The 19,078-nt window shown below is 36.8% G+C and overlaps 1 protein-coding gene across 1 annotated transcript; it reads left to right on the top strand.

Moving 5' to 3' along the window:
- Nucleotides 1–1,426: 1,426 nt before the first annotated feature.
- On the top strand, nt 1,427–18,856 carry LOC145766480 (ATP synthase F(1) complex subunit gamma, mitochondrial-like). The gene is made up of 8 exons (XM_082578203.1): nt 1,427–1,542; nt 10,156–10,193; nt 11,347–11,478; nt 16,156–16,354; nt 16,786–16,932; nt 17,303–17,367; nt 17,528–17,683; nt 18,490–18,856. The coding sequence occupies exons 1-8, from the start codon at nt 1,499–1,501 to the stop codon at nt 18,588–18,590; spliced, it is 882 nt and encodes a 293-aa protein (XP_082434329.1). The 5' UTR covers nt 1,427–1,498; the 3' UTR covers nt 18,591–18,856.
- The last annotated feature ends 222 nt before the right edge of the window (nt 18,857–19,078 follow it).

Here is a 19,078-nt window from a genome sequence, read left to right on the forward strand (position 1 = left end):
TGCCTGAGGATGGATTTCTTTATGACCGGGTTTTTTTCTCCATCCTGTTATTATTATTAGGCAGTGGCTATTTGACCGGCTCCAGTCTTTTAATCTAAAACACTATTTGACCGGCATGACGTAATGTATTTTTTCTTTCACCTTCACTTTTAAAGCAAAAGACAAGACTTTTGTGTTCTATGAGAAACAACTTAGGTTTGTTGTACGTAAATAGAGCAAAATCCCCAAAGCGGATTAAGCTGTTCCATGCCACACATTCACGTAAACAGCTTAAAACCATCTATTTTCTGCCAAAGTTGTTATGCTTTCAAAATAGTATTAACAAAAAAACAAAGGAGCCCAGACATATCTCGCCTCTATCTCAGACTCAAGGGAGCACCGCCCCATGTATTCGCACTTCGCAGCCTATGCCACCACACATGTGTATAAGTAATTATAGCATTGAAGATTAAAGGTGTATCTACACGAAAAGGTGTTCTTGCTTGGAAATTCTTCCTTAAGCTCGTTTTGTCTACACTCACAATCTCGAAAAAGATTTTGCAATGTTGAACCGCGGTCACATGAGTATTTCAACCGCAATGGCGTCACGCTTCAAAAAGTTTACGCCAAAGCAAGAAGTAAACCAACTGTTTTTTAATATAGTCGGAGTAAGCTGACACTTTGAGTTGTTCCAGTCATGCAATAATGGCTTTCAAATGTTAACATGTATTATTTTTGTTGTGATGGTCATGGTCAGAAATAAAAGCAACTGAACTTCTGTAAAAAATGCTGCAAAAAGATAAGGTTGCAAACATGCAATTTGCTTCAGAAAGAAATGTTCAGACACCTTAGTGAAGTTAAAAAGTTAGAAACAGGTGTGGCCAGAGAACACTGGGTGCATCAAATACAAAACAACTACAAACTTCCCAGTTGCTTGACTAGCAGCCAGACAGGTGCAACCTAAGTTCATACCCTGAACAATCCGTACCCTGAAAAGATCAAGAGAAAAAATAGCACAAAGTTGAAGTCGCTAATCAGAGTTTCCGCAAACATTTTAAAGTTAGGGTTAAGCAAAAAATCCGATCCGTGTGCTATTTTGGCTTTTTCAATTTTTTTCTCGATTTTTTCGGGGTACGAAATGAGGGTACGAATTGTTCAAGGTACGAATTAGGTTGCATCCCAGCCAGACTACTGAGTGTAGATCTGAGGTTTTAACATGAAACTATTTCTAAGCAAGAGAACTTTTAAGCGAGTACGCGAGAAAAAATATGCTCCAGTTCGAAAAACTAAGCGAGAACCCTCACTTAAGCGAGTTCTCTTGCTTAGAAGTATTTTGATTAGATTAACCAGGTGTTTTAATCGTTTTGCACCATTGGTTCGCATTACTTCTGTTACAAATAAGCATTTTAATGGCTCTATGTGTGATAATGACAGGTTGCACTTAAAGAAACTCTTTATATTTTTTTAGACTGTACAGCTATATTTTTTGTAGAATAAGATAGAATCACAGATATTCAGGATGTTCCAAGCAACTACAAGAGTTGTACTTTATGCACCACAATGGTAAGAAGTTAATTGGAGATGTCTCTTGATGTTGTGGATTGGTCTTTCAATGAATTGAAAAAGTTTTACTACTTCATGTTTATTAGCGATGCACGACTTTATGCCGCAGTCCAAATGACACAATCCCTTGGCCGCAGGTCCCGGATACTGCAATGTATGAATGATGCAAAGCTCGAATGACGCGACATTTGATTATATATTTCAAACTAAAATTAATTGTTATATATTTCATTTGCCACTGCAGCAATTTCAAGTTTCTTTTTTTATACAAACAAAAATATAAAAATTGTTTTTTGCATTTAACAAAATAAAGATGATACTTGGCTATTGGATATACTCGAGTATAGGTCGATCTCATGATAAGTCGAACCCCTAGCCTACTTTTGAGTTAAAGCTTGGTGATATTTCCTTCTCCCGTGTATAAGTCGAAAAGCTTACTCCCGACCCTACCATTCGATCGTTCATCTAAGTATTGACATTTGGATATTTCAAAGTAGAGCATAGACTAAGTTATGCTACAAAAGCCAAAACACTATTCACGGCAATAAAATAAGTAAGCCAACTAAATTAGTCGCATTATTTTCAACGAGGTCTTCCCGCTGAGAGATTATGATTCAACAGAACGCATTATTTTGTTATTAGACGCATGAGAATCGAAATCCACTCATTAACACATGAAAATTAGCATTTGGCCTTTACTAATGACGTCTCTTACCACCATGATCACCTAGCCAACCTGACATCATTGTTTTATGTGGCCACTGAGGGTTGACATCGACTTCAACGATCATGGAATGTTACGTAATAAGAACAATTATATCCTACATGCAAAAATGAAAAAAAATGATCGCTTAAAACAGCTCTGTTTGCTGCTTTGTCTCATGAGCTTTGGGTATTGCTAATGCCCATTTGCAATGCAAAAATAAAGTACCGAGCACCTCTCTTGCAAATCTCAGGAAAAATTTGTAGACTATCTTTTGACTCTAAGTCAGTGATTCCCAACCTGGGGTCCGCGGACCCCTTGGGGGTCCGTGAGAAAGCATTTGGGGGTTTGCGATTACCTTGATGAATTTTAAAGAAAAAAAACAAAAAGCAATCTTTTTACCTTCATTTCTCATTAAATTTGCTTACGTTGAAAAAGTTTCGGCATGGCACTTTGGGTCACCTTAACAATTAATATTCAAAATATCCTACTGACATTTTTTGAACAATTCATTCATTTTCTTATTTGAGCAACTGTTTAATTTACCTGATATGTGTTAATATGCAGTGCTTTGTGCAAAATTTGTATACTTTCTACGACCCCCAAAGTTCGTTACACGACCCCTCAAGGGGTCACGACCCCCAGTTTGGGAAGCCCTGTTTTAGAGCATCCATTGATTTTGTCAATTTCTTGAATATCGAATGTACAGTGTAGAAACTTATTAGTTATCTTTTACTGTCATTTCATAAAAGTCGTAGACTCTTTTGGTTTTCATGCTATTTAATTTTACATATGTTACGTTTCTTCTAGAGCTCGACCGATATATCGGTCAGCCGATATGTATCGGCCGATATCAGGTGTAGCCGATATATCGTATCGGCTATTTTTTGCCGATAAACATCGGCCAGCAAGAGCACACTCAAAACCAGCCATACATGCCTTTAGAAGAAACACAAGTTGCTCAAACGTGCTTGCATAGCACAAACAATTGCTGTGAGAATATAATTTCCCGCCCATTCTAGTGTGCGCATCTAGAAAATGTTAATGCTGTATCCCTTAGCTTCCATTCAAGCAGGAAAAATTTCGAGTTTTACGTTGCTTCAACGATTGATGACATTTAATCAGTGTAACAAAGGTGAATTTTTCGCTAAGAATCGATGGGAGTGCGGGTGTACTTCTACACTAACCACGCACAGCTTATTTCAAGTCTTACGTCACAATGACTGGCTTTGATCTCCGAGTGATATTGATAACACAAGATTCGTTACAAAATTAGATTATACGAGTAGGCTATCGCAGCAAGATGCAGCAAAATTTGTCAAGTTTTGGTATTACAGTAAGAAAGAAAAGGTCCAGGGAAAATTAACTTTCGTTCACATGACATGCAAAAATAAACCCAAAGAAAAAATCCTACTGAAACTTTGCACAGAAGAAAATAGTAGCGTCATTGTAGAAGTTGCAAAAATAAAGAAAAAAATCCTGGTGAAACTTTGCACAGAAGAAAATAGTGGCGTCATTGTAGAAGTTGCAAAAATAAACCCAAAGAAAAAAGCCTAGTGAAACTTTGCACAGAAGAAAATAGTAGCGTCATTGTAGAAGTTTTCCGATTTGTGCCCAGAGCATTGTGACGCAAGAAGCCACAGGACCTCTTTCGGTGGAAGTTATGCGGCGTAATTAAGCAAGCAACCACCTGCGCCGAGTCCCGGGCGGGTGGGCCGCGCCCGCCGGACATTTCAGGAATTAAAAAAAAAATTAATTCACTTTTAAGTCCAAAAATTTCTGTAACCATCTGCCACCTTCTAATACTAGCCTACTTACCTTATTCGCAAGGTTTTGTCGCCATATGATAGGCCCTACTAGACCTACTAATTAAGCGATTAGTTTTCGTCAATTATTGCCATGTTACATTCATGCAACGTTAATCAACGTTGATTCGCCGTTAAACGAGCAAAAGTGTCCAGCCGCGCGGTTTGTCTCCACTCTGCCACTCGTAAGCCCAGTGCTATAAATCAAGTAAATTGCGCACACCTGTGAGGAACTTCATTCGCAGCAAAAGTCTGACCGCAATTTCCACTGCTGTTACATCGTTTTAACATCGCCAGATGTTAAATCGGTTTAAAAACTGTAGCATTGTTCTTCAAAGGAGTAATTTTCTCTCAAACGACGTCATCAATTAACTCTGCTGCTAAAATGCTCTATTTTGTCGTCTCAACCATGACAGTTGCGTCTGTTACGTCACTGATACTAAACTGTGCACTACTGCACAGTGCACACGTGTTGGTTTGGCCGGATGAAACCGTTGGTTGTCATTAGTTGCAATTCAGCTCCTTCGTTATATAACTGTTCTAATTGTAGAATATCGGTTCAATAGCGCAGTTTATCGCTAGATATTTGCAATTTATAGTAGTAGGAACTAGGAAGCCTAGATCTTGGACCTTGGTGGTAGGAAAACAACAGTGGGGTTCTACATTATTATTGGTGATCACGACGTGACGTGCAGTATGTGTTCGCCCGCCCAGCTATTTTGAAAACTCGGCGCCTATGACAGCAACCAATGCATAAACTTTCTTGGACTGGTTTGTTGCTTAATAACCTTGTTGGTAACAAATTTTTCGTAGTTCATATATATCGGCCGATATATATCGGTATCGGCCTAAAAATTTCATAAATATCGGTATCGGCCTGAAAAAGTGATATCGGTCGAGCTCTAGTTTCTTCATTAGTAATTACGTAGTAATAGATCATATAATTTGTTTCATTGTTTCCATGGTGGCGCAACATGCATTATTACGTCATAATATCTAAACTTTTTTAAGCTTTGAAGAATTTTTTATTATTATTTTGCTCTTGACAATATCAAACTGAAGATGCTTTAAAAGCGAAATCGATATATGATACAAAAATGAGGCTGGTACACTGTTCGTTGTTGAGCAACAGGACGAGACTAAGGATAAGAGACAGTCAACCGCTTCAAGTGGACAGTTTGCTGGGTGGTTCACTAAAAACAGAAAAGTTTTATTAGTCAATAGCAAGTGATATTCCAAGAATACGTCATTAATGAAGTTGGTGTTTCTCAATGATTGTTACCGACCAAGCATTTACAAATGCGTTTATGACATCATCATTGTCTTTCGGTCACATCCAAGTTTGGTCGTTTTTCATCTTTTAGTTGTCAACTGAAATTAGTAAGATCAAAACCAGTTGCTATGTACAAAATTAATTAATTTAAAAAAAGCATTTTTGTGCATGTGTTTCTGCATTGCTAAAATTTTTATACTTGGTTGTAACAGGTGAACTGCTTCCATTAAGGGAATATCTGAACTTTTTTATCCTTCTATTGACATGATGGCTTTCTTTCATGATGTATTATCTATTTTTATTGATCACTCATCAGCGCAAATTATACCTAATCAATAATCATTTTGTCTAGGCCAAGGTTTAAAAAAGACAAAGTTTTATTTTGACAAGGCCAACAGCAATTATCTAGACGGAATATAAGTAAAAAATGACTAGATAATATTGAAATTTCAAAATTTTGTGGCCATTTTCAGCTTAGTTGGGCTGCATGAAGCAAAACTAGGCCAACATCAACCCATGCAAGCCACCAGTTTGAATAACCGTTCCATTTTTTACTGGTGGCTAATCTAATTTTTAATAGGCTCGTTTTGAGTACCGGTAGCTATATTGGGATCACTCGCTTCAATTTTAACATGAAAAATTTGACTGTTTGATAAGATCTGATTTTGGTGAAGTAATTATTGCTTTTATGTTAAAGTGCAACTGCACGATAACTTTGACCGCACTTTATCTGAAAGAGCATGTTTCAATCTATAAATACCAACTTCGCCCTTACATTTTAAGGCTATATTTATCTCAATAAAAATTATCAAAACTATGATTTTCCACGCGCTTGTATTTTTGCCCACGTTTCTGCCATAGCGGATTGCATTGCGCAACACGCGGATTATGACGTCACTTGTAGTCAGACCTCGCAGCGACTATCGGTTTTGCAAGTTCTTTTGTTGTATTCGCCCTGTAGACCAGGAGCCAGGTCGATATATTTGACTGTCTGAGTCAGTAAGGTTTGACAAGTGTTTCTAGACTGAAGTTTTACGTAGATTTCAATTATAAAGTTCTTACTTGCACTGGTCTGACCGTTTTTGTTGTATTAAGCATTTTCTGAGATGATATCTGGCAATATCGCTATATCCGTCTGTTATGTGTCTGAATGCTTATCAAGATGGTATAAGTCTACATCAGGGGTGCGCGGCCCGCAAGGATGTGCCAATTTTAAATTGTGTGGGGCCGCGAAACGTGTTTATAATTTAGTTTAGTCTGGTACGTGTGAACAATTTATTGTGGAGTGGATTATTATAGATTTCACACCTTTTCTTAACGATTTTAGAAATCTCCCACCGGCCACTGCTAATCCATTGTGTTTAAATATTTGGAACGTAAAAATGCAAAGTCACATAAAAGGCTTTATGAACAAATTACGACTTTGGAAAGCTCACATACAGATAGAAAATCTTTTCCATTTTCTAACTTTGAGACACTATGGAATATGACACTCCATTACATGACATTCCATTACTAATGGACATTCCATTCCAATGACATTCCATTACTATGGAATGAGACACTGCATCCTGAGAAGAAAACTAAATTTGAAAAATTGTTGTATGAACTTTTGGCTCGTTTCAAGGACTTCAAATCTCATGAATATTTGTTTGGTATATTCTCTTCGCCATTCGACACAGACATTGACAAAGCACCAGTTGATATCCAACTTGAACTGATTGATCTTCAAGAGAAAACGGATTTGAAAGCAAAGTATTTAGAAATGAATCTTGGCGATTTTTACCGAAAACATCTCAACCAAGATGACTTTCCACATTTGAAAAAATCCATTGCTTCAAAAATGGCTCTTTTTGGCTCAACGTATTTGTGCAAACAATTTTTTTTTCTAAAATGGGCGTCATGAAATCTCCCTATCGATCGGTTCTGACAGACAAATAGCCTACCTGGAAAATAGACTTTGAATTGCGAGCACTTCCACTAAAGTAAATTTGGAAAAGGCCGTCGGGAAAAGAAGCTAGCTGCAAGCTTCTCACTGAACTCGTTTAAAAACGGTGTGACAATAAATTTGAATAGCAGTTTTCTTCAGAAATTTATGCGTCTTAACTTATTATTTCTGCAAGGAAATCTGTAATAATGCCATAAGAATAACATGTATAACAAAAAACTACTTTTTTGTGCCTGCAACTACTAGAAATCATATGTTAACTAAACGTGCGGCCGAGGTTTCACCCAGTTATTTATATCTGGCCCTCTTGTTATAAAGGTTGCATGCCCCTGGCCTACCTCACAGGAAATAGTAAGAGGCAATAAAAGGTGATTTTAATAAAAGATAAATTATAAACTAAAGATATAGGAACAACATGACTTAATATTATGATCAAACTGAACGCTTTTTGTTTGATTATACGGAACATGGTAACATGCAAAAAGTTTCAATCACCAGACAAAATCATTTTTACATAGGCTACCGGATAGCCTATCTAGTACATTCAGTAACTACGAAAGGTAAATATAAAGTTTATATTGTATTATCCTAGATAGAACATATGAACATACTAATGCTAGCAAAGTTCCAAGTGCTGAAGCAAAACAACCCCATCTGCCCCAACGAATGTTGAAGCGTTATTTGCTCATTATTGTACAATACAAAATCTTTTCGATGTAACCAAGTTTGCCTGTTCCAATCTAAGAAACTAGCCCTGGGCGATGGGCATCGTAGACCACCCCTGGCACACAGGCATCAACAACTAAATTTGTATAATATACTGGCTAAAAGATGCGTTTTCATTATAGATGCCTTATACATTTGCGCATTCACTAGCAACCAAGCCTATCTCGTCTAGTTTAGTCTCCACTAAGTTCGACTACAAGTGATGTCATATCACTAGGTGGCGTAGATGAGTTTGCCACTTCCAGGTAGCGTGAGAGAGAAGCGCTAGAGAGTGTGGGAAAAAGGTCGGTTTCTTGGCTGTGGGCCTCAATTGTGAGGAATGGAGTTTTTCAATCCGTATCGGATGTCTTGGCAATGGATTCTAGCCAATGTTAATTCAATCGTGCAGTTGCACTTTAAAAAGTTTTTTACAAAGTTTTGTTCATTTTGACAAAAAAATCATTGTGTTCCATTCAGAAATCGTAGCAGTTTGGTTTTAAGTGCTTGAAAAATTGGAAAATGCAAGAGAATGTTATAAGCAGAAAAAGTCGTGAGGCGCAAATTAAGCAAGCAACTGCATAAGTACTTGATCCAGATATATGAACTATATATAGTCAATTAACATTTGAAAAAATATATTGACAATTGAAAAAATATATAGTCAATTAACTATATATGACCAATAATGACTAAAAATGACCGAAATAAATAAAAATAGCCGAAATTTTTCAAGTCATTTCGGACAAATGACCGAAAAGTCTCAGCAAAAAAAAAAACAGAAATTATGAGTATATATATGCTCTACAGTAGAATTCGCCTATAACGGCTTCGTTTATAACGTCAATTCGCCTATTAGGTCACATTTCGCTCGGTCCCGGCAGAATTCCTATCTTTTACGTACATTGTAGTTCGGCTACAACAGCATCGCCTATAACGTCAATTCGCATGTAACAGCACCCTTTATTGGTCCCCAGACGACTTTTGTTCGTTTATAACGTCACTTTAAGGCTTAAGCCATCACCTTCACCACAAACGGTCAGTCTTTTAATCCAGTTACCGCTGCTGCTTGCAAAATGTCTTCGCTTTATTTTGCTATGTCGTTTGCAGCAGGGACTTTAATTAACTGAATTAACCTTTTTCCCGCGTGAAAAACTATCACGTGTAAAAAGCAGCTCTACTACTGTATGTAACGAGCTGTATTGCGCAAATTTCCTGTACTTTTCGCTGTAGGTTATTTTTTTTTTAAACGATTTTTTTTTACTGTATTTTCTGGGTGACTTTTGTCAGTTTGGTGGTACACAGTAAACCACTAAACCTGGCTGGATTATACGGGTCTGCTACTATTCGGTGAGTCCGAGTCGGTGAGTTCCTAACCCCAAACCTCTAACCCTAAAATGGTAATGATAATTAGGCTACGGTACCCAATAATTTAAAAAAAAAATCAATTAAAAAAATCCCCCGTTAAAGGATCGGACTCACCGAAACGAGCCATTCCGGGATTATACACCTCTTTCTTTAATCAAAAGACGGTTTTCGAATAGTTTCCGGTAGTTCGTCTATAACGTCAATTCGGCTATAACGTTAGTTTTTGCAATCCCCTAGAGGTGCCGTTATAGGCGAATTCTACTGTATTTTGTAAAAGTACTTTTATTGTAATGTCCATTAGAGTAACTATTTCTAACTTAAGTCTAATCTTTTCTGCACTTTATCACTGGTAGTAGGAAATATATATATAATACATAAATCAAATATAGTTATTACTATCTGAAGCCTTTACAAATTGTTTCACCTAACGGATCATCAGAAGGTCTTATTCAAATAGAAGGCTTCAGATAGTAATAACTATATTTGATTTAATTTGCTCTGCTTTGCTTTTTTGCTTAGCATTGAGCACTTTTTTGTAGTATTGATAGTTTTCATTGTTTTTTTATATAATACATTACATATATATAATATTTATCTTGATATTACAGTATAACATCTTAATAATCATTTAACATTTGTTGGAAAGTTTTGTGTTTTATCATTGATGTAATATATATTTCATGAGTTAGAAATACCTGTAATGTGTGTGGAATGTCCTTGCTAGTTTATGGACAGTTTATGATGTGTTAAGTGTCGCTGTTGTCACTCCATTATTGCTTTTCGACTAATACACTATTTTGCAATTTCTTTGTAGCTCCCAAGTGCGACATTCATCAGGGAAACTGAAGGAATGTAAGTAGCCTAATTTGTTATATGCTGTATAGTGTATATTGCTGTAATAAATATGTATCAATCATTAATTTTGGTCAGCAACAATTTGGATCCTCCAATTTGAGGATACCGCTTTTAGAGAATGGTAGAGACATTTAGGTTGGCAGATGGCAGTGTTCATGTTTAACTTCTCATGCCCATGAAAACGAAACGGTTTATTTTGTAATTGTATCACAGTGAGGTAAGTGTGAATTAGCTGTTGTCTTGTGAGTGTATGAATGAGTGGTGAATTATGCTAGTAATGTTCAAGGTGGGTGGAGGAGACGATTTTATATCATACACTTGAGAAAGTAAAGTAATAACATTGACATAGTTATTGTGTTCTAAGGAGGTGATTGCTACTTTACCACTGATATGTTGACCTTGGTGGGTGACTCATGCTTAACAAGTAACATAGTTAAATCCAACTGACGCTTACTACCATTGTGCTTCAATACGAAGATGATCATGAGATGTTGTTTGATAGTAACACAATGGAACTAGGTTTTAACTCTTTTGATCACTCTTCTGAATAATCTTTATTGTAAATTTTGTAAATGAATAGATGCCGCCATGGGATTTTAAGGAACATCTGTTTTTGTATTTTAACATTGAAATGCTATTTGACAACGCGTCTGCACTGAATCGGTTGTCTCCAAAACGAGATCTCCAAATCGATGGCATGGAATCGTGCCATTCCGTCAATCAAACTGCAACTATCAATCAGTTTGCAAAAGTCCAAACATGATTTTTGTATCACAACAGAAAATTAATGGTTCAATGTGATGAGTGATGACTGATTAGATAAATTGTTCTAAGTATTTTATGCCAAATTTGTACTTGATAGTTCTCAATTAGATTTGCTTTCCTCTACATTGTTAGTTGTAAAGGTTGTTTTTATCTATTGTCTTGTTAAATTTTACTTCACTTTTCAAATTTTCATCACTGCTTGTTAAATTTTATTGCGGTTGTTATCTTGTCGGTCATTATTGCTTCAAAGGTTTGATCCAGTGATCATATTAACTTTTTGTGAGAGAAGATGTCTTGTTCTTTTTTGAAACATTTAACGAACAATTCATTCAATAAATATATACTTAACATATTACTCAATACTTAAACATATGTGTTTTTTCAGTGGCCATTCGGCTTAAAGCAATCAAGAACATTCAAAAAATTACAAAGACCATGAAGATGATCTCGGCTGCTAAGTTTGCCCAGGCATCAAAGGCCATTGTGCCTGCACGTGCATATGGTGTTGGTGCTTTAGGTAATCAAATAATAACTGATGTGTTTTTTTATAAATTGAATGTTTAACGGATGCTTCATAATAATATTATTAGATACCTAGGACCTAGGTCACTGTCTTGCGTTGTGTTTGATGTGAGCAACATTTCACTTCATACATGACCATAGGCGTAGCCAGAGGGGGCGAAAGGGGCCATGGCCCCCCCCCAAATTTTCAAAGTTTGGATTCCGAAGTTGAGCCCTTTGTTGAAAATATAATAAAATTTGTAGAAATTTATAACGTTTTCCAAGACATCTGGCTATTAACACCCCCAAGGACTTGTTTTAGACACACAGAAAGACACCAATAAATTTTGAAAATCGTAAATCGCACAAAATTTACTCGATTTACGCTTCTTTTAAATAATTTGTGGAAGCAATTTCAGAATGGCTTACTCTGTTGGGTTTTTGTGTAGCTGAGTTTTTTGTGTTCTCTAATTTTAGCCGCAGATTTTGCCCGTTTGTGTGTAAGAGCTACCTTTAATAAGTTAATAGCTGTTTATCTGCTAATAAATTTCATACAAATATTACCCTAAAAGTGTTTCCAGAAAGCGCTGTAATCCATTATTTAAGTGTAATTTTGCAAAAATTTTCCGGGGGAGCATGCCCCCGGACCCCCCTAGAATACGCGTGCCTTCGGCACGCTCCAACCCCCACCAGTTTCATTGTTTCCCCTTGCTCAAGCCACCAGATACGCCACTACACATCAAGTGGCGATGTCTTAAATCAAACACTTTGTCGTTCACTTCAATTCATCAAATATTTGCCCCCCCAAATTTTTTTCCTGGCTACGCCACTGTACATGACCTGTTTGATATGAAGCAGTTGACTGCAGACCATGCAACACAAGCTCCTGCAAGACTCAACCAGTTCAAATACTTTTAACTACTCTTCTGGATGTATGCAGAGTCATGTTTATGTGGAAGACCATGTTGTGTAAACAGTAAAGTTGTTCAAAAAAATTTGGAAATAATAATTTCTTTTTATGTAAAATTGCTTCACCTTGTGTTGGTTTTGTTTCAAGTAAGTTTTCAGGTGCAAAAGTTGCTTTATTTTGAAATGAAATCAAGTTTGATGTAAGTATGAAGTACTTGAAAATCTTAGAATGTGGTGAGCACATGAAACTTTAAATTTGGTGGCTTTGGATTTGCTTATTTGCATTTTTTACTTTTGTTCGGAGGCAAAACAAACTGTACAGACAACGAAAACATACAGAGTAGACCTCCCCAATCCCCGGACTTTCTTTTGTTTTCATCTATATTGTGACTTTTCTGCATGGGTTTTCAATGCTGATTTCAAAAATATGCATAAATTTTTTTTTCGATCAACGTCTGGGAAGTTATTCCCTGTTGCTTAGCAACAACTTTTCAAAAAAATTACAAAAATCCCCTTTAAAACCCCTTTACTTTTAACCCAGTGTGCTGATATCTGGATTATCTGAAAGCATTTCTTCTGCTGATGAATTGAAAAAAATTTATTAAAATTGGACAATCGGTACCAGAGTTATGACCGTTTAAGTACCCAGATTACGTAGTCACGCATGACTGATTTTTGTTAATTTATTGCCAAATGATACTAGAAAAATGGTGAAAGTTGCTTTCAAGGGGTTTTTGGGGGTAAGGAGTTCAAAAAATATATTAAAAAGTGTCTCAGAGCAACAGAAAAAAAGTTATTAAAAAATTGATACGAACAGTCATGCATGAATGATTTTGTCGCAGTCGCGTCATTCCTACAACAAGATGTATTCCTTGGCACCACAAACGTTAAATGCCTGGAGTCATATACAGTATAACGTGGAACCGATCATCTCAATGTAGCTAACATCTGGGTACCCCCATTGCACTTGATGTTAGAATACACGCTTCATTGCTCGGAAAGAGCTCTGATCAAGTGCAAGATGGTCACGGTCCGCCACAATTTCAATAGCATCTCTCAACCAGCATAATGTAGTCTATGCATCTAAATCATGTGGCAAAAAATGGATTAAGTCAGCTGAACTTAACGATAACCTTCTGTAATGCATTTCAGGTTTCACTATTGATCAGTTAGCATTTTCTACTTGTATTTTGTATGATTATATAACGTATTGTATACACTTCTACTGTCTAATATTCCGTGTGTATTCATGTATTGATCATGGAGCTGAGGAAGAGTAAAATGAACCATGGTGGTTTGCTTGGTAATTTGCAGCCTTTAAAACATTTTAAGGAAGGACAATTTAGACCAACTACTGGAGATGTTCTTCAGAAATACATATATCATCTTCAATTAAATCCTTGTAACCACCAGAGTGGGAAGCTTGCAGCTTGTGATACAGCAGTATGTCTAGCAAAAGTATGGCAGCCTGCTTGCATTCTACTGATGACAAAACAAAATATCCAAAACAAAATTATTCGTTTGGTTGATGAATACAAGAAATACAAACATGCCAAAAAGGAATCTGCTGCCTTAATTAAATTTCGAGAAACACTGACAACACGATTTATGATATCTGCTAAGAATGCCGAAAATCTTATTAACAAAATCAAAACATTGCTACCAGAAGATAAGGCATAAGATATACAGTTTCTTAAATTACTTGAAACAAACCAACCAACCAACATCTCTTGGACCCCTTGATAGAAAGAGGTTGAAACGCTTCAAGAATTATGTATTGAAAAATCAAATGAAGGCAATAAAGTATGATGTATGTTTGTTCCCAGTATGCTTAACAGCCCAGTGATTTTTAAAATAACATACCTATTAATTTTTTATACGGATGCATAAACAAGACGTTTTTTACAGATAAATGCAGATTCTCAGCCATCTACCTCAGGACTTAATTTACTCTCCTCGTCATCTTCCCAGTAAATTAAGTCGAATCTGCACTGGGAATCTGCATTGATCTGTAAAAAATGTCTTGTTTATGCATCTGTATCAAAAATTAATAGGTATGTTACTTTAAAAATCATTGGGCTGTTAAGCATACTGGGAACAAACATACATCATACTTTATTACCTCTATTCGATTTTTCAATGCATAAATCTTGAAGCGTTTCAACTTCTTTCTATCAAGGGGTCCAAGAGATGTTGGTTGGTTTGTTTCTAGTAATTTAAGAAACTGTATATCTTCTGCCTTATCTTCTGGTAGCAATGTTTTGTTTTTGTTAATAAGATTTTCGGCATTCTTAGCAGATATCATAAATCGTGTTGTCAGTGTTTTTCGAAATTTAATTAAGGCAGCAGATTCCTTTTTGTCATGTTTGTAATTCTTGTATTCATCAACCAAACGAATAATTTTGTTTTGGATATTTTGTTTTGTCATCAGTAGAATGCAAGCAGGCTGCCATACTTTTGCTAGACATACTGCTGTATCCCAAGCTGCGAGCTTCCCACTCTGGTGGTTACGAGGATTTAATTGAAGATGATATATGCATTTCTGAAGAACATCTCCAGTAGTTGGTCTAAATTGTCCTTCTTTAAAATGTTTTAAAGGCTGCAAATTACCAAGCAAACCACCATTGTTCATTTTACTCTTCCTCAGCTCCATGATGGATACATGAATACACACGGAATATTAGACAGTAGAAGTGTATACAATACGTTATATAATGATACAAGATACAAGTAGAAAATGCTAACTGATCAATAGTGAAACCTGAAATGCATTACAGAAGGTTATCGTTAAGTTCAGCTGACTTAATCCATTTTTTGCCACATGATTTAGATACATAGACTACATTATGCTGGTTGAGAGATGCTATTGAAATTGTGGCGGACCGTGACCATCTTGCACTTAAACAGAGCTCTTTCTGAGCAATGAAGCGTGTATTCTAACATCAAGTGCAATGGGTACCCAGATGTTAGCTACATTGAGATGATCGATTCCACGTTATACTGTATATGACTCCAGGCATTTAACGTTTGTGGTGCCTAAGGAATACATCTTGTTGTAGGAATGACGCGACTGCGACAAAATCATTCATGCATGACTGTTCGTATCAATTTTTTAATAACTTTTTTTCTGTTGCTCTGAGACACTTTTTAATATATTTTTTGAACTCCTTACCCCCAAAAACCCCTTGAAAGCAACTTCCACCATTTTTCTAGTATCATTTGGCAATAAATTAACAAAAATCAGTCATGCATGACTGCGTAATCTCGGTACTTAAACGGTCATAACTCTGGTACCGATTGTCCAATTTTAATAATTTTTTTTTAATTCATCAGCAGAAGAAATGCTTTCAGATAATCTAGATATCAGCATACTAGGTTAAAAGTAAAGGGGTTTTAAAGGAGACGTTTGTAATTTTTTTGAAAAGTTGTTGCTAAGCAACAGGGAATAACTTCCCAGACGTTGATTGAAAAAAAAATTTATGCATATTTTTGAAATCAGCATTGAAAACCCATGCAGAAAAGTCACAATATAAATGAAAACAAAAGAAAGTCCGGGGATTGGGGAGGTCTAATGCAGAGTGCATCTAATGACAAAGTCCGAAAGAATGTCAAACGGCAGAAGAAGAAAAAAACAAACTAAAAATCCATAAAATAACAGTGATACTTAGACAACATGTTTGATTGTGTACAAAACAGATTTTCTAGGCCTATTAAAATTGTTTCACTGAAAATATTTTGGATCATTTGCTTCAAGCTTTAAAATTCTTTTTTTATATTTGAACAGCTATTTTTGACAAAACTGAGTTGGATACAACGGACAAGAAAGCCACGCTCTATGTGGCTATTTCTTCAGACAGAGGTTTGTGTGGTGCCCTTCATTCCAACATTGGCCGAGCCCTCAAGTCAGAATATGAAAACAAGGCTAGCGACGACAATGTCAAAGTCATAACCGTTGGAGAAAAAGCCAAGGCATTTCTGCAGACGTAAGCTGCTACATAAGGTTGTTGCATAGCATCTCACTAACCACCATAGGCCAATCGTTTCTGTACTACCGTAATTATCCCAATAATTTACAAGAACCACCGATGAAAAATTTCGGTCTGACGATGTTCAAAACGAAAACATTTCAAAACAAAGTTTTACTTCGTCACAAGTTTATTTATTTTAATTTTGTTACCTTCTTTTTTCACCATGTACGTCTACTATAAAAAAAAAAGTAATAATAATTCAACTAACATGGAAATTGCAGTGTTTTCATGAGCGAGGTACACGCGCTTTCTCCACCAATAAATCATCGGCCTTGTATTAAATTTATATCTAATTAGAACTTCTCCTTTTTGCCTATGTTGTGTTAACTGTTGTGAGATAGTGATTATATCTTCTTTTATTCACAACCAAATCACCGTCTGTGCAGGACCGGCGTTGTTAAGGCATTGATGATGGAGTGCAAGGAGTTAGGTCGAGTTCCTCCAAGCTTCAACGACTCGGCAGCCATCGCCAACGAACTGTTGAACAGCGGTTTTCAGTTCGATCACGGCAAAGTCTTCTACAATTGGTTTAAGTAAGCGCCAATATCACTCCTATTATAATTTATTGCTGCTTCAACAGACTGTTCTATCCCAGTCTGCAAACTAGCCTCTTTTTTACATTGGCCTCTGTTACAACGTCTGCAGACGTTAAATCATTGTAAACAGGGACTGATTTGCTAGCTATGATGATGACAAATGAGATCTGCTGACGTCGATTTGTTTACGTTGATTCTACGTTGTTTATTCCAACAGTAATTCGGCTGCGCTTTCATACGCACTGCATTACAAAACGGCACATGAAGTTGCAGTTGAGTAAATATATACGCCCCATTTGTATGGGGGTATTTGAGATGAAATTGGATCGTCTATTTATAACTCATTTTAATTGTTGAACTACTTCAGATCGGCAATGACTCAAATTATCAAACAACAGCCCTTCTACTCGACTGAGATGGTATCCGGTTCCGGTGAGTTGTGCTTTCTAACCATTGTCAGCTTTTGAAACTAAAGAAAGCAGCAAAAAAAATTGTTGGTGTTACATTTTCTGCAAATTTTCTGTTCCGTACTTTGTGCAAAACAAGTCAAGCTTTTTCAGTTTCATGCAAGTTTTCTTCAATTTGCTTTCAGCTTCCATGAGCGTATACGATTCATTGGATGATGACGTTTTGCTCAGCTACCAAGAGTTCCAGTTGGCCAACACGCTCTACTACACCATGAAGGAAAACTACACCAGCGAGCAGGGGGCGAGGATGGTGTCCATGGACGGGGCCACCAAGAACGCAGGTAAGTGCCAATAGAATGTAGTAACCAGGGTAATGTGTGGCATCTTTCTACATATTGTAGATCAGGTCGTGTTGGAATTGCTTGTGTTTTTGATGTGTATACTGTGAAGATATTTGAGTCAGTTTGCTCTGGTTGAGAAGTTTTGAAAACTTCTTAAATTCGTTCCTGGCAGTTTCGAAGACTTTTCACCTTGGCGCAAGCTCGCACACCGAGGTTGACAGCTGTGTAGTTGCAATTTGCAATAGATGGACTGACGCCAGAAACAAGGCATTTTCAGTGTTTCTAGCTCAAGTGATTATCCAAATTAACCAACCAAACATGCTGTGGTTTCGGCTCCGGCAAGAAATAATTTTGTTTCCTGTCAGAGCATGCACATTGCACAACGGTTTGACGTTTCCGCTTCGAAAGCTCAGTTGGCTAAGCGCCTGAGTTCATGAACGAAGAAACATTAAGATGAAGCAGCGCTGGTTTTACTCTCGGTGTGTGCGCTTAAACAACGCATTTCAGGGACAGCTTGTGGATAGAATAATTTAAAGACAATGCTTCAACAACAAGCGGAAACTTCACCCTGTCAATCTCGGTGACCACCGCGCCTGCGGCGTCAATGGTTCAAAGCCCAGCTACAAGTGTGCGACACTGCCAGGATTAATCTCTTAAAGAAGCTTTTTCAGTGTGACTGTAAAGAATCCCACTTTTGGTACAATGCAATCGCATGCTGCAATGCTTGTCCACTTGTGTTATCTGACATGTATCTGCCGTTATGATTTGTAGCTTTCAAGTTTATTTTGAGTCTTTTTCTTATCCAGGCGACATGATTGACCGAATGTCATTGTTATACAACCGCACCCGACAAGCTGTCATCACAACGGAATTGACGGAAATTATTTCGGGAATGACCGCTTTGTGAAGAGCTTTGCGCTACGTTGTATTGAGAGGAAACAGAATCACAAGAACTTTTTAAACACGTCCTTGATTTACGTTGTTTCAACACACGATGATGTTGGATCGACGTAGACATATTGGAATATTTTGCGAATTTGTGTGGTTGGTCATTTCAGCATTTCATCCGTGATTATGATGAAGACAAATAACTTCGTAAAACGTTTTCGGAAATAGTATTTTTTGTTGATTCTCTTCCTAAAACCGTTCAATAAATCACCATTATTTACTTGAGCCGTAGTTGGTGAATATCTTCGGACAAGCAAGCATGTGAAGCATCAGAAGGCCACGTGTCAAACACACTGTAGAATTAGCCCAACATCGGTCACGTCAGAGAGTTAAAAAAGTGACGAATTAAGAAAACTAACCAGTTGTGCAAACAGGTGAAAAAATTATGATTATGGCTTAAAAAAATAAGTTTCATTTACACCATCATAAAAGGATTGCTCAGATTCA

Source organism: Aplidium turbinatum, chromosome 3 (genome assembly GCF_918807975.1).
Source record: "Aplidium turbinatum chromosome 3, kaAplTurb1.1, whole genome shotgun sequence".
NCBI lineage: Eukaryota > Metazoa > Chordata > Ascidiacea > Aplousobranchia > Polyclinidae > Aplidium > Aplidium turbinatum.